The 17,152-nt window shown below is 41.1% G+C and overlaps 1 protein-coding gene across 1 annotated transcript in view; it reads left to right on the forward strand.

The window, feature by feature from the left end:
* Positions 1 to 17,152, forward strand: part of SMARCAL1 (SNF2 related chromatin remodeling annealing helicase 1) — an 86,693-nt gene that overhangs the window by 64,392 nt on the left and 5,149 nt on the right. The window contains exons 11-16 of the mRNA XM_072617651.1: positions 1,650 to 1,868; positions 6,331 to 6,401; positions 9,189 to 9,291; positions 12,786 to 12,968; positions 14,415 to 14,515; positions 16,328 to 16,424. Coding sequence (XP_072473752.1) covers positions 1,650 to 1,868; positions 6,331 to 6,401; positions 9,189 to 9,291; positions 12,786 to 12,968; positions 14,415 to 14,515; positions 16,328 to 16,424 — 774 coding nt within the window. The remainder of the gene's footprint in view (positions 1 to 1,649; positions 1,869 to 6,330; positions 6,402 to 9,188; positions 9,292 to 12,785; positions 12,969 to 14,414; positions 14,516 to 16,327; positions 16,425 to 17,152) is intronic.

Genomic DNA, 17,152 nt, shown 5'->3' on the forward strand with positions numbered 1-17,152 from the left:
AGGACCTAGGAGGCCACATGCGTCTTTGAGGCCTCAGGTTCTCACCCCTGGCCTAGTTTGCAAGGACAGGGAGCCCTCTGCCTCACAAGCCCACTTCTTCTACTCTCAGGCAGCCCGAATTGTGGGGAAGCACTTCATAGTGAAATGAAATCTGCCTCCCTAACCCGTCTACCCATTGGTCCTAGTGTTGCCCTCTGGAGCCACAGAGACTCTCTACTTCTTCCTTGTGACCAGTTCTGAACTCTTACATAGCCTTCCAAGGTTTCCCTTTTTCCAGGCAAAACTTAAGCTCCTGCTGGTAGGGTTCATCCAGGAAGAGAAAAGCGCCAGGCATGGAAGGGAACCCGTGTTCAAGTGTGTACACCGTGAAACTAAATGTTAGTAATATAAACAATTACAGTAATAACCCTGATATTAGAAATAAAATAATTGAATCAAAAAGTCTCCCATGGGTGGCACCCACCTAAACCCAACCAGTAACATGTCAGCAAAGAAACATGGAACAACTAGCTGAATCATTTGGATTCAGTTATAAAAATGAAGGAGTTTGTGATGGCGATTCAAAATTGGGTCATTGCTTTCAGAAATTACAGACAGATTAAGGAGCAAGATACAGTCGCTCCCTGCAGATTATGCAAGGAAGCTGTATCCATCACCGCAGCCTGCAAAAACTTAGCCTCTGACAGCTAGACACAAGCCGGTGACGAATTATACTTCAGAAGCTTGCTGTTTTTTTATAAGCTTAACAACTGACAAAGTCAGCCCCACATAACAAATATAGGCTTCAAAGCCTTCTCTAAGAGTCAATAATAACTCCACTGAAACCAGACCATTATCACAGGTGGAACTTGTCCACAATTGCCTGGAAGGACCCTTGATCCATAAGAATTTAGGAACAGTTTAAATAAATATGCTACCAAATATTCATTATCTCTAAACTGTGTGGGATGGAAAACTTCCAAAATATAGAGACCTAGGAGAGGAAATCAGAGTCCTGTAGGAATAAGATGAGGTATGTGAGTGTATACGCGCATATGCATGAACATACCTGTGATTCTCATTATTCTGACTTACTGGAGTTATCCCCCAAATGCTTGCAAGAATCTAGGGTCACCTCCAAGCCACACTGAAGCATTAAAAGAGAACTTTGGACTGTCACTCCCATTTTTATTATAACCTTTCCCTGCCCTCGGTAGACTAGTGCTACTTTCATGGCCAGCACTATGTGTTGTAGACATCAGAAGGCAGACGGTATTGTGCCAAAGAGGTGTCTGACAGGACTGTCTAAGGACTTTCACTTGGTTTTTAGAGCACACTTTCATTAGGGTTTCTAGTGCTTAAGAACAGTTTGTCCTAACCATAATTCCAGATGAAACATGCAGCCTGCCTCCTGCCAGAGAGGGAGGCAACGGACTTTGGCTACCAGGGGATGGGATTATTCTGGCTCATCCAATTTTGGAGAACAGAAAGACCAGTGTGGGAATTTGTTTTGCTTGACTACATATAATTTTAACAAGGGTTTTGTTTTTCTTAATCGGGGTGGGGGGGGAGTGGGGGAAGGTGAGAGGAGGAGGAAGAAAGAATGAATTTTGTTCATTCAGCCTTTGTCATTTTAACCTTTGGCTTTTCTCTGCATTGATTCTCCACAGTTGCCATGGGGATGGGATTATTCTGGCTCGTCCAATCTTGGAGAACTGAAGCTTCTCCTAGAAGAATCTGTCATGCTCCGACGGCTCAAGTCCGACGTACTCTCCCAACTCCCAGCCAAGCAGCGAAAGATGGTGGTGGTTGCCCCAGGGCAGATGGATGCCAAGACCAGGACTGTCCTAGCTGCTGCAGCAAAGGAAATGAGCAAAGAGAAGAAGAATGTGAGTCCATGGTTCAGGGGGCATTCTCTTTCTTACCTCTTTTCCTGGGACCTCTAAGGGAAAGTATATGTGAACATGGTTTAAAATAACTTTCCATCTGAGTTCCAGTATTTTACCAGAATATGCATCTTCCCCTTCTATAAGATACACTAGCTTGTCCAAGATTCTGTTAACCAGCCAGTCCTTGTTCCTACAGGATGGTGCCAACTGATACTCTCAGTGACAGTCTTGAAGCATTCACTGTCAGATTCTGTTTTATATTATGAATTATCAAAGAAATGTAGTGATCTTCAGTGTACTTTTCCTGTTAATGGACACCAGACTGTAGCCTAATTCTTTAAGAATGTGTCAGTTTTGTGTACGGTCATTCTGCTTACCACAGTATTTGAGAAGGCAGAACACCCCACTTCCCAGATGTGATAGATGACAGGAATTTGCTTTAGTAAAATAGCAGTCTTGACTGGACCATCATCCTTGTTTCACCAAAAAACATTCATTCATTCGGTTCTTAACTATGCTTGACGCAGTGTACAGTGTAACTTGGACCTAGAGGCCCCAGCCTTCTGGCTGATTACAACACAAATGGGCCAGATGCAGAATGCCTCTGATTCCTTTTTTTATTCTTCCTTTAAGTCCTCTGGCAGGCAGAAAGGGCTAGAAAGAAAATGGGAAGCACACTAGTGACTCTTCAAGTCTGCAGAGAATTCTACAAGCTGGCCTGGGTAACTGCTCTGTTGGTGATGAGAAGTCATCCAGACCTAGCCCCGCATTCAGTAGATGAGGAAACAGACCCAGAAGAGTAAACTGACTTGCCCAGAATCACACAGGGAGCAAGAAGCAGATCTTGGGTTTGAATTCAGCCCCTCAGCCTCCAAATTCAGTGCAGCCCAGAATGAACAGGGTTTCTGTCTGGTGAAGTTTATAGCCTAATTCCAGCAACATGCATATAGACATAAAGACAACTGATAAAAAAAAAAAACAAAACACCCCAAGATACAAGAAATAAATAAGAATCAAGCCATCACCAAGTATTTATTAAATAGGAAGGAAGAAAACCTGCATTTATTAAACATCTACTTATGTGCCAGGCACTGTGCTAAATGCTTTGCAATTATTATCTCTTTTGATCATCACAACTCTGGGAGATTGGTGTTATTATTATTCCCATTGTACAGATGAAGAAACTTGAGGCAGACAGATTTAAGTGACGTACCCAAAGTCACACAGCCAGGAGGTGTTTGAGACAGGATGTGAACTCAGAGCTTCCTGGCTCCAGGTCAAGTGCTTTATCTGCTGCGCCCTTTCCAGCTTCCTCAATGTACATGGAACTCAGGACACAAAGGGAAAAACAGACTCTTAAAGGCCCTTAAAGAACTTATATTTGCAAGGGGAGGGGGGAGCTTTATACATATATAAGCATTTGAAATAAAGTTCATGTTATCATGCAGAGGGGTAACTGCAGTCTATCAACCAACATTTATTAAGTGTTAATCATTAATTGATCATTCCAAGGTTTATTAGGTAATGTTCCTCACTTTCTAAGGGTCTTATGAAAGTTTAATGGTTACAGATCCCAGAGGGCAAGGAGACAGTGTCAGTTAAAGTCCTTCTTCTCTAGGGTATTCAACACTGTGCCCCAGAAAATTTGAACTGGAACGTTGCTTCTTAGTGGTGGTGATGAAAGACCTTGAGATTCTGGGTTGAAAGGGTTAAAAATGAAGGGACCTATGGTTTTTGGCTTGAATAAGGAGCCATTATGGATCAATGGAAGATTATTTCCTACCCACCCCATCTCCCATTTTACTGTCGCTTTTTTAAGTCCAAAATCTCTCTGCAATTTTGCTCATCACATTTGTTCCAACAGAGCCTGGCAAACCTGTCAAGAATCCATTCTTTCTTTGTTGTCTCATACTCTTCCATCTGGGAAGAAGACATTTTTTAAAAAGCTCTAAATCCCAGAAGCCAAGGTGAGGCAGCCAATTTATGAAATATCATGTATAATGAAAGGCTTTTTTTATATCTCTACTGAAATAATAGGTATCGCTTCACAGGCTGGAGCAAAATTGAATATAATCAACTTTTGTCCAAAGCCAGTTTTTGATCAGCAAGACCAATGACTGAAAAATGGAAACCGGATACACATCCTCCTCGGTGACAATTACACTATTGTAACCCATTAGCCACTTGGCAGTAGGTTCATATTTCTAGCATTAAAAAAAATTCTATACCTTGAATTAATCTTATTGACTTCCTAAAGAAGCAGCAATAAGTGTAGAGGAGGGAACAGTGGATTTAGAGTCAGAAGACATCTTCCAGAGACTCAGTTTCTCCATTTGCAAGATGGGAAAAATACATGCTGTATCCTCTTCATAGAACTGTTGTGAGAACCAAATGAGATAATGTGCATTTCTAAAAGTGTAAACCATTATGTTAAGGCAAGAAAGATATTATCTAAAAAATAATAATAAGAGAAGGATGGACACAAGTTGGACAATGTACATTTTAAAACTGTAGAAACATGAGATCCACAAATTTAAGTAGATCTCTACTTCAAATGTTCATAAGGACTATTTATGCCTGACCTGTGAAATCAGCCTAAGAAAAATGCATGTGGTACTGCACTAGGTCCTGGGGATACAATGGCAGAAATGCCATGGGTCTCCTTTGACCTCAAGGAGTTTATGTTCTGCTGAGTTAGAATAGACAGGAACATGACAACCTCCAAAGGAGTGATAGTGGAAATTTTAGTCTAAAATGACTGGAAAATTGACTGTCTAGTTAGTGTGGGAGGAAACACATTGTAGGTGAGTGAGACACATGCCACTGTGTAGAGCCCTTGTCTGGGCTCTGTGGTGACAACCATTCTTTTTCCTCTCTTGGTAAATTACTTTAGTAAACCCTTTGAAGGCAGGTATAGCACATGTATTTGCCTGAAACTTAAGGTGAACTGGAGAATAACAAGTGGTGAAGGTACTTAGGAACAGTGACAACTTACACATCCTGCCTCTTAAAGCTCTTCCATATCCTTCATCAGACATGATCATTCAAGCCACCCTACACATGAGCGAGGTGGAATAGTTGGTATCCCCATTTTCCAGAAGAGAGATTACTGCCCAGAGGTCCAATAACTTGCCCAAGGTCACACCATGTCATTATCAGATCCAACACTAGAACCTGGGTCTCTTCAAGTCAAGACAACAAGTATTCATTCAAAACCTGCTGTGTGCTGGACACTAGACTAAGTGCTGGGGATGCCAAGAAAGGCAAAAAAACAAGCAAAAACACCAGCCCCCCCCCCACCAGGAACTCACAGTCTAATGGAGGAGACAATATACAACAACTGTGTTCAAACAAGATATTTATATATATGTATATGCTTTATATGTGTGTGTGTGTATATATGTGTGCATTTATACATATTTGCATGTATATATGCATATGTGTGTATATAGGTATACATATATGTGTGCATATATATAAAAGCTGGAGATAATCAACAAATTAGAATTAAGGGGGAATGGGAAAGGCTTCCTGTAGAATAAGTAAGGTTTTAGCCAGGACTGAAGAGATACCAGATCCGGAGCTCCATGAGAGCAAGGACTATCATTTGTCTTTCTCTGAATCCGCAGCACTTGGCATGATGCCTGGCACATAGTAGGTATTAATAAATGCTTATTGATTGACTCACATGAATGAAACTAGGCAAGCCAGAAGACAGAGATGAGGAAGGAGAGAATGCTAGGCCTGGAGGACAGCCAATGAAAATGCCTGGAGCTGGAAGGTTGAGTATTGTGTGTGCAGAGCTGCAGGAAGGCTGATGTCACTGGATCTCAGATGGGGAGTAAGTTATAAGAAGACTAGGAAGACAAGGAGGAGGCTGGGGGATGACAAGGTTTGAATGCCAATCAAGATACTATGTTTGATCCTAGAAGTGATAGAAAGCCAATGGACTTTATTGAAGGGAGGGAGGCAGGGAGATTAAGATAGTTATACTCAGGTTTGCTGGAATCTTGCAAGAGCTATTGTGAGTGTTTACACCTCAGAAATTGGCAAATGCTGTAAATCAGGGCTTGATCCATTGTCTTATTGATTTATTTAGACTTAAAGTGATGGAGAAAAAATGTTGATAATACAGATTAACCTGCATTATAAAATAATGCAAATTAAAAATGTACACAATCTTGGGCACATTTCTTTTTCTTTGTCAGCACACCTTTGCTCATCCCTGCACCTTAAGATCATTTTGGCGGCTGACTGGGGAGTAGACTTGAATGAGGAAAGACTTGAGCCGGGGAGACCAACCCGCAGGCATGAAGTGATGAGGGCCTTCACCACGGAAGATAGCAGTTTATCTCTGAGCCTTAGTTGGTCATTGGTAGCTCATACAGCAGACAAGTTTGTCAGCTTATCCCTGAACCAGGAATTTCAGCTAAGGTTAAGCTCTGGATTTTTCTGTCCACAGAAGCGGGAGCAGAAGGAAGCCCTGCTCCTTTTCTTCAACAGAACAGCAGAAGCAAAAATTCAACCTGCCACGTAAGTGCTCGGGTGCCTCTTAAACATTAGGATCATATTGTCTGATGCATGTGCCTGACCACTAAAGAGTATTCCATCTTTACTTGAATATTCCATCTTTACCTAACATTTGAAAACAAATGTTCGGTGACAATGCCCTCATCTGTCAGTGACAAAACTAGTTACTGAAGCTCTACCAGTTTCTGGCTGGTCTGGGGATGCAATCCTGCGGCTGCCAACTCCTGCTCCCAAGAAGTCTTGTTCCAGATCAGAGATGGGGAATAGGGATGGATGCCGCTACCATCAGTGGGACAAGGATATAGTAGAGTACCGTAGCCAGGACAGGCCACCTGCATGGAAGGGGTGGTGGGGGGACAGTGTGGAAGCTATCTTATAACTTTAATCATTTCCAAGGATATCTGATAGCGCTCATCCTGGAAACCTGTGTAGTTCAATCTTATTGTGTATCTTTTCCTGCCCTTTTCCTGTTAATATTTTTTTGTTCCTAGCTCTCCTTTGCCATTTCTATCTAGCAAGCAGCCAACATTTATGAAGCGCCTATTATGTGCCAGGCACTATGTTAAGTGCTGGGGATGCAAAAAGAGGCAAAAGACACTCCCTGTACCATCTTTCTCTAATTCCTGTCCCATCTTTCTCTATTGCCTGTCCCATCTTTCTCTGTTTCGTGTCCCATAACTTTTCTTTTCCTTTCTCCACTCCTGCTCCATGTAGATCTGAGATTCAAAGAAAAACCATTTTGTGAGTTAAGACCACGACTGGTGGATGCTCTTTTTGTCAATGCTTCATTCCTCTGGGGTACATGACCTTATCAAACTCAAAAAAGCACCCCAGACAGAAGTCTTAACATAAAGAGTAAATTACCATTTACTCATAGACAATTAAAATCAGCCATCCTCATGAAACACAAGTAATACACATTTTATCTTGGAATTGTTCACCTGTCTTTGGTGTTCTGCTCTGAATCCCACCCACCCCCCATTTTCTGCTCTTAAGTGAGGAGGAAACCCATACTCTTTGTCTCTCAGTATGATTAAAAACTTGGGAGGTATTCTATCAACATGCAGTTTGGCTGGCTTTTAATTGTTTAGATGTCACACAAAATTCTGGAACCATAATGGTCCAAATGATGAAACTGTGAATTTAGTGTGGGTGAGTAGTGCCAGAGTGGTAGCTGGAAGGGTTGATGTCTGTGGATAAATGGAGGAAATCCCCAGTAGTGGCCCCTCTCACCACCCAAGACCTATTCCTCTTGGCCTCAGTGACCTCTCCCTTCATCATATCGGAGTGGTGAGAAGACAGTTCATGTCCTTTGTACCTGTAGCTCTGCACATAGAGCCACTTCTCCTCCATCCTTTTCACAATGCCCTTTTCATTTATGACACCATTAGGATACTAATGAACTCCAGATGTGGTTTTTATAGTATGGGAATTATCCACCAGAAGCTGATTTGAATTGCCCCCACCATCCCATTTCTCATAGGCTAGTGAACAACAGATGGTAAGGATGTGTGCTCTCTCCTTCCCAAGCTAATGACCTACAAACCCTGGGGTCGTATCGGTATCTTCCTCCCCAGGTCCTGGGCCCAGAGCCACCTCATTCCCTTAGAAGTTTTTAATTCAGTCATTGGCCTCAAGGCATAAATAACTTGGCATGTGTAAGATAGTTACCATTCTTAGGAATGAAATTGTGAAAATATGTGTGACCTAAATACCCTCTGCCTAATGGAAACTGAGCAGTGAACCTTCAGGAAATAGCATTATTTATGCCTCTCCTTTTTTCCTTTCTTTTTGTGGGAACCTAAGTCTGTGGGACAGCTGAGGGTATCAAGGAGACAGGCAGAAACTTGTGCTAATCCTTTTGGGTGAGCCTAGAATCTGGAGGACTCTATGACTTTTTAAAAACTCTCCAATATTTTCTTAAGTAGTTAGAAAGAAGGAAAAGTCTTCAGTTTTGGAGCTGATCAGATGGATTTTGTCTTGTCCTCTATCCTCATAGGATTTAGAGCTGGGAAGGGAACTTACAGGTCATCTAATTCCCTTGTTATATAGATGAAGAAACTCACGGCCACAAAGTTGAGAGATCTGTCCCAGGTCTCCTCCTTAATGCTCAAGTGAACTGGCTGTTAGCCCAACCAACCACAGCTGAGCTTTACTCTTGGTTTATTGTGATTATTATTGTTATTATTCACTTATATTGATTACAAGGGAAACCAATTATATATACTCTGGAAAACATTGAACATTTGTTGTATACAGGGCACAAGGTTAGGTGCTGCTGATAGACGTTTATAGGATGGAGGATCCACTCTGAAAGAGCTTACAATTTAATTGAGAGGAACCAGGGATACAGAAAGGAGAAGGATAGGAAAGAAGGATTGTCTACCGATAATTTTACCTTTGCTCTCCCTCTAGCTGACTAGAGGTGTGTGTCTTCACTGTTACTACTTTCTATATCTGAGAGCAGAACTTTCAGAAAGCCTCTATCTGTCACAGGTCCAACTACTCAAGGAAAGTAAACACCTGATGTGCCTTTGTACCTTGTGTTCTTCTGGTAGGTGATTAAGCCATTTCTTCTTGGTGTCTGCTTTTCTGCTTCCAGTAAGGAAGTGCTAGTTTAGGCATGATGTTACAGCCAAGCTGTTATCACTAGAAAGTTCGATGTCAGGGAGAGCTGAGAGCCCAGAGGCAGGGACCACAGCCTAATTCTTTAGCCTAGGACTCTATCAGTGATCAACCCTCAGCAGATGAATGGTTCCGTGACTAGGATTTTGTTGTTGTTAAATGCAGTGAATATATCCTGGATTTATTGGAAAGTGGGAGAGAGAAGCTCCTAGTATTTGCACACCACAAGCTTGTCCTGGATGCCATCAGCAATGAGCTGGAAAGAAAGGTAAGTGAGTGAGCAGTAAAATCTGACAGAGTTCTTGCTACTCAGATGGCCCTGGAGTGAAACAGAGGTGTGGAGTAGTTGTTCTTTTAAAAAAATTATTTCATTTTCAGCTTAAAATTCTCCCCTTCCCTCCTCCTTCTCCCTCAACTGAAAAAACAAGAAAAACAAAACCTCTTATAAATAATAATCAAACAAAACAAAATCCCTCACGTACCTCTACACAGACACTCACTGTCTTCAGTCCGTCTCCGCCCTGTCTGAAGGTAGGTAGCGTGCTTCATCCTGTGTCCTCCGGAGTTGTGGCTGGTCGCTGGGCTGATCAGGGGCCTAAAACCTTCACAGTTGTTTATTTTGTGATGTTGTCATTATCGTGTAAATTGTTTCACTTTACATCAGTTCATGCAAATCTTCCCAAGTTTCTCTGAAGCCGTATAATGACAGGCCTTATAAAGTGGTTTTGTTTTTGTTCTGTATTTAATGATCACCAAGAGGGGGAGGAGGGAAGAGGAGAGACTATTTCTATATGCAGAATAGAACAGAAAAGAAACAGGAAGCCATGAATCTCTATTACATACAACTTTTCTAAAATTATAAAGTAAATTCAATATATTTATTTTCAGAGCTGTCTGGCTTGTTTGTGTTTCCCTCTGAACTTCCCTTCCATGCATTTTTAGAGAAACATCAATGACTTTATCAGAATTATTCTTATGAAGATTTCCAGAGACGAGTCTCAAATTTTGCTTTTGGAAGTCAGTGACTCAAGGTCTCTTGCTGGCCATAATATTAAAGCCTTGAGGGTATTCCTCTGTGGGCTTTAGTGAGGTGATGGCAAAATCATGCTTTAGAACAAGGGTTCTTAACCATTTTTTGTGTCAGAGATCCCTTTGGCAATCTGTCTGGTAAAACCTATGGACCCTTTCTCAGGATCAAGTTTTTAAGTGCATAAAATAAAATAATAGTCATAATCCTATTATTTTACAGTAGTTACAAGAAAACCAATTATATTGGTTTATTATTGTTATTCATTTATATTGATTAAAATGGAAACCAATATAATTGGTTCTAATAATGTAATATTATTATATTAATTATATTATGCCTCATATATTATTATATAGTAGAATAATATATTACATCACATTATATTATATGTTAGAATAAAATTATGTAATATTATATTATGTTATATTGTATTGCATTATATTGTGTTAATAATTTTCTTAAAAAACAAAGTTCCTGGACTCAGGCTTAGAAGCCTTGCCTGAGAAGATCCCCCACAGGACTTCCTTTTTTTCTTTTTCTTCCTGTGTAAATTATTACAGAATTAACAAGAAACAAGATAAGGGAAAGAAGTGCCCCCCCCCCCCTTGCAACATGGAAAGAAAAGTCTTTAAATCATTGTCTTATGTGGTTTTCTTTCTTCTCCCTCTCATCAAAGTTCTTTAATGAAGCACTTTTCTCCATGACACTGAGATAGGCTCTATCGAGAGCAGGAAATGGCAGCCCTCTAGTAGCTGCAAGTTCCATTGCTTTTAATTGCTGCCCCGTTTGAAGAGAGGCAGCATGGGGCAGGAGCTCTGTCCCAGGAGCTAATAGTGTGCTGGGCTGATTCTCAGCTCTGCCATCTACTCCCTTGACCAAATCCCTTCCCTTCCTGTACCTCATTCTGCCATCTGTAAAATGAGGGAATCAAACTAGATGACCCCTAAGGTCCCCTCTGGCTCTAGAGTGATAACCCTGTGAAAGGGATGTGCCACTTAAACTGAACCTCCACTCCTCTTTATCCTTTGCATCTTTGGTAAGTTTTAGAGGCATCATTTCCCCTAAAAAAAAGTAAAATCACTTAATGGAAACCCAAAGTGCTTGGCTTTCAGAATTCCCCACAAAGGATTGCTTTGTCTCACTCGATTTCAGATTATTTTTCCTTTCCAGTTAGTGTGTTTTTCCTTGTCTGAAATAAATAAAAAACTCCCCCCCTCCCCAACCTCCCTAAAAGACAGGCACAGTTTCTTTCTGCCAAGGATAGTAGCACATTTGGTGGTGCCCTCTTCCTGATCATTGAAGCAACTTCTCTCCTCCACCATCCCCCTACTCTTCTTTCCTTTGTCTTTCCTAAAAGTGTATGAATATGTATTCAGCTATTTAACTCTTCTGGTGGACTGTGTTGAAAAAAGTTGAACTTAGCAGTGCATCCAAAATTGTATTCCGTGAAACTCTGCTGTTCCATGTGATTTGAATAGCGATTTCTGTGAGAAAAGTTTGATGCTATTGATATTTCCCTTTCTAAAACTAAATATTAGAACTATAGCTAGCTTCCACCTTGAGCAGCAGGGTGGCCCAGTGGATAGAGTCAGGAAGATCTGAGTTCAAATGTGGTGTCAGACATTTACTAGCTATGTGAACCTGGGCAAGTCACTTAACCCTGTTTGCCTCAGTTTCGTCATCTGTAAAATGAGCTGGAGAGGGAAATGGCAAACCACTCTAGTATCTTTGCCAAGAAAATCCCAAATGGAGTAACAGAGTCAGACATGACTGAAATAACTGGACCTTAGTAATGAGTCCCCTCGAAGTGGTTTCATGTATCCGATTTTGCACTATTTGAAGTTATCATTATGTCATTAGTTCTGGCCCAGTGGAGACATGCAGTGAGAATTCAAGTAATGAGACCACTTTGGGGGATTCATTATTCACACTCATCAGGACCTAACTGTATGTAAATATCAAAAATATTTATGTGTGACAATTTTTCTTTGTGAACAAAAGGGCTTCATTTCCTCCCTTTTTTGTTAAAAAATTTTTCCAGACCCTGGTCCATCTCACAAGTTTTCTGCACATACCCCCACCCCTGATTTTGTTGTTACCATTAATATATTTGGAGCCTAAAAAGTGTTCTGTGACCAGAATAATTGGAGGTGCACTGCTCTAGTATCTCTGGTAAGAGAGAGAACATTTAAAGAGGATCTCTTTGTTGAACACAGCATGCCCTCAAAGAGGACTGGATTTTGATTTGTAGGACCTTGGTTCAAATTTCATCTCTGCTGCTTATTACCTGCATCACTACAGACAAGTAATTTTTCCTCCATGGGCCTCAGTTTCCTCGTTTTTTCAAAAAATGAAAGGGTTGAACTAGAGGGCTGCTGGAAGTCTCTGCAGCCTTAAATCTGTAGTCTTGTAGCCTTGGAAAGCTTTGCTGGTGGTGCTTTATATGATGGAGAGTATTTAAACTTTTTTTTAAAAGTATCTGCTCTTATAGTCCATATGAAAGAGCATATATATCCTTGACACTCATCCCCAAATCTAGGAGAGGAAAAACATGGTTTCTGGAAAACTTCCACCATGCGTAAAATAACATCCATTTTCAAGCAAGAATTTGAGTTGAAATGGAAATGTGGGTCTTCGCCCTTCTTTTAGATGGCTCCCAGGAGGATGCTATTGCTATGAGAAATTTGACCCAGAGGCCTGTCAGTGATCCATCTCTTTCCTCATCTCTTTAGCACATTGGCTACATCCGCATCGATGGGGCCACATCTTCAGCTGACCGCCAGGCCCTGTGCCAGCAGTTCCAGCTGTCTGAGAAGTATGCCGTGGCTGTCCTCTCGATCACTGCAGCCAACATGGGCCTCACTTTTTCAGCTGCCGACTTGGTGGTGTTTGCAGAACTCTTCTGGAACCCGGGGGTAAGGCATGGCAAAGAGCTGGGTTCCCTATACGCTGCGGAAGGGGCAAAGAAAGAAGACATTTTGAGAAGAGGAGGCAGACTTTCTCTGATCTTTTCTGTTCCTCCATAGACTCTCAGGGTATCAGAATTATAACAGAGCTTTATGCTATGACATGTTTTAACCTCCCAAAGCACTTCAGTATCTTGTCTCCTTTTATCTTCACAACAGCCCAGTGAAGCAGATAAAATAGGAATTATTATCCCCTCTTGACAGATTGGGGAAAAACTCACAAACACACAGGCTAGTTGAGAGATTTAGAATCATAGATGTTCAGAGAGCTACAGGAACTTTAGAAACCACCAAGTCCAGCTCTCATTTTATAGATGTAATAAAGTGCATGGGCTTGTGGACTTTACATTTTACATGCCTACAAGAAACTGATGCCCAGCAAGGGAAATGACTTGTCCAAGGTCAGCTAGCTGTCTAAGACTGTCCAGCTGGTTGGTTAGAGGTCAAGCAAGGACTAAACTCTGAGTCCATGACTCAGCCCTGTGCTCTTGTAGACCTCACTGTGGCTCACTATAATTCTTTCACCCAGTAAAGGATTCAGGGGGATTTTGTACTCTTTGGGGGGCTTTTTACTCTGAGCACGGTTATTACTCCTGTTGACTTCATCCCAACTATCTTTTCTGCGAGGAGTCTTTTCAGCCTCTTTAAATTAACTTCTGAGAAAGTAGTCACATTTCTTCTCTGAATTCCCATGTAGCATTTATGAAACACAATTGTAATAGTTTAATTAAGACTGACATTTTTAAGTGACTCTCTAGGACATACACTCATGAAAGAACACCATCAAATTCTAGGTTATTAGTTTAAAAAACAACAACAACAAAAAACTGAGGACTCTACAGGCAAAGTAGTCTTTCTGCAAGGTCATTAGATTCTCTACTTGGGCATGTATTTAGCCCTTACTCCCCAGAGAGAAAGCTCCCAATGCCCTGTGTGTCCCAGAGAAGAGAGAGGGAGGTGGAGTTACTTTTCATGACTGCAGCAATTAAATCTATTAAATAACAGATGATCCAGGGCAGGATTGTCTAGTAGAAAGAACCCTGAAAGAGAAGTCAGAAAAACTAGGTTCTAGTCCTACTGCCACTTTTTACTAGCTGTGTGACCTTGGGCAAATAATTTAACCTTCCTGAGCCTAGGGCTCTTTATCTGTAAAACAGACGTAATGATGCCTGTCCTTGTTGGCCTCAAGGATTAATGAGGATTGAGCAACATAGCCCGTGACTGTAGAGCACTTTCATGTAAAGCATTCTATAGATGCAGCCTGGTGGCCAAGAACATTACGCTTTATTGTATATCAGTAAAAGCTCTTTGAGAAAAATGGGAGAAGTGATTTAAAAAAAATATTAATCACCTGCTACAATTGATTGGGGTCCTTTTATTCTTTGGGAAACCTAGATATTGATCCAAGCTGAAGACCGTGTGCATCGCATTGGGCAGACCAACTCTGTGAGCATTCACTACCTGGTAGCAAGAGGCACAGCAGATGATTACCTATGGTATGAATTGACTAACCCAGGGAATTTAACTGGTCTGGTTTGGGTCAGGGCCAACTCTGGTAGAATACCTTGTTGATTCCCCAAGAGCTTTCTCCGTTGGTGGAGGATTCTGAGACTTATAAAGAGTCTACTTATCAGTGTTCCCTCTCTTCAGCTTTGGTACCATTCTCAATCTTGTTCACTAGCTTTTAGTGATGGTCTACAGGATTAACACCCTTATCCTAAGCACAATGGAGCATGAAAAAAAAAATGTGGTCCCTACTCTCAAGCTATTAACAATCCAAAGGGATCTAATCTGACAAAAATATACATAGGTTTTTATTTGTAATTTGTTTTAGCATTCTTTAAAACCCTGAGCATAAGTATCCAAACCAGAATGTATTCAGTCATCAGTGATACTAGATGACTTCTCGGAATGTTAATGAGGAAGATTAATTAACATTTTTATCCATGAAAAAGTGACTCATCCTGGAATAGGCCATAGATCTCATCAGTCTCAGCATGTAATAGTGAAGATTCCTTTTGTATATGTGTTGAACTAGATGGCCAATGAGGTCCCTTCCAAGCGGAAAATTTTATGAGTGTAGGTCATAGACCTACCTTAGCCTTCTCATCCTGTATGTTTCTTGTAAATGATATTCCAGAGATTCTCCATAGATAACATGGGCATTTGGAGTGGTTTGGGGGACACATGGGGTAGCTGAGCAAAGAATAAAGCTTTGCAGCTTCTGAGTTGGTTTATTGCTTAACCAAAGGTTCCCAAACTATCTCCACCTAATTATTTTTACTATCACTAAGTTTTATGAAATCGTTCCTGCCCTTTGTCCATTCTTCAGGGATGATACCCTTGTTTTCTTTGCCTTATTAGAATATATAGGTTGACTCCATTTCCCTTTGCTCCTGAACCAGATGACCCTGTTCTCCTTACCTAGTAGTGCTAACTCATTCTCCTTCCCTTTTGGAATACTTCTAGGATATTATGGCTCTAAAAACTACCCACTACCACCTTAGCTTTAAAGCAGAACTTCTTAAGCTGGGATTCATGAACTTGGGTTGTTTTTTAATGTATTTTGATCATCATTTCAATATAATTGGTTTCCTCTGTAAGTCAATGTATTTTATTGTATGCATTTAAAAAATATTATTTTGAAAAGGGGTCCATACTTCACCAGATAACTATAAGGGCCATGAAACAATTAAAGGTTAAGAACCCTGCTATCCCACCCATACATATTCCCTATGTCTTTAGTCCCACTATGGCATAATCTGTAGAATTCCTTTCCCCAAGTAACAAGGATAAGTTATGCTTAGATTGACCAGTTCACTTTTGGCCAATGGGTTGCCTTCCATTGATTGAGGGGTTACATACCAGACATCTAGAAATGCGACAGCTCTCAGTAGCTCCTCTATCCATAGTTGCTAGGCATTGAAGCAGGACATTTCAGAGAATAACAGGTCTGAGAATACACATTGATAAGGAATAAGAAAGAGTGACTTTAAAAACTCAGCTCTATCTAGAAAAAATCTGCCCTCTTTTTTTTTTTGTCCTTTTCTGTAATGTGACCGTATTTCTTAGGCATCCCAATTGGAAAGAACTTCCCTCTAATTATTTTATGAGAAGTACACAGAGGATTAGTATTCAGATTGAGAGGGGCAGCTATGTTCAAGGTCACCCTTCTGCCTCAACATTTGCAAAACAAATTAAATATACGGTGACCACCACAGGGAGGGAGATTGGCAGCTCTAATTTTAAGTGATCAGTAGTTTTTTTCAGGTTATGATCACTCACTGCCTTTCATTTTTCCCCTGCAGGCCTCTAATTCAAGAGAAGATTAAAGTCTTAGGCCAAGCTGGGCTTTCTGAGACCAATTTTTCAGAAGTGACCGAAGCTACTGATTATTTTTACAAGGTAACACTGGGTAGGGCTCCCTCGATGCAGGGTAGGAGAAGGCTTCGAGCTGCTCTGAGGCTGCGTGTTAACAGTAGTATAACATGACTCACTCTTCCTGACTTATCCTGGCCTGGGAGTAGACAGAGAAGGTGTTGACATGCATACTCATTTCAATGTATATCCCTTTTGGGAAGTGTGGCACCCCTAACCACCAGCCACTTTATGAATATCTATGATGGTCAGAAAGCAGGCTTGCCCACCCTGCCTATATCAACAGCCACTAGAAGCTGACAGAAATATTCTCCTAAGGGCTCTGGAATCTTCCTCACCTTCTGTTGAGATCAGAAAGACAAGACTCGTCCTCTTGGCTTTCACTCAGAGGGACCCCCAGAGGAAATGCACATGGGCAGCAGCAAGTGGGAGGACTATTAATACTGATTTGTTTCATTTCTGAGGTTCCTTCATCCCTCCTGTTTCATCCAAGTGGCGCAGTGTTGTTCTGAACAACCAGTTGTACCCGTTCCCCTGGTAGCTAACCTAAAGTCACAGATTGAGTAAAACTCAACTTAGATAGTCTTGTTGGCTTGTAGCCCAGTTTCCCGCTTTCTTACTGAGACTCAGAGAGCTGTAGACCTTCCCAAAAGGTGGTTCTCACTGTTCTTGAGTCAGTATCATTCCGGGGAGAACAGTATTGAAAAAGCTGAAGAATAAATATGTTTCCTGGATAGGGAAGCGTTCTACTTTGA

This window comes from Notamacropus eugenii, chromosome 6 (assembly GCF_028372415.1).
Source record: "Notamacropus eugenii isolate mMacEug1 chromosome 6, mMacEug1.pri_v2, whole genome shotgun sequence".
Lineage (NCBI taxonomy): Eukaryota > Metazoa > Chordata > Mammalia > Diprotodontia > Macropodidae > Notamacropus > Notamacropus eugenii.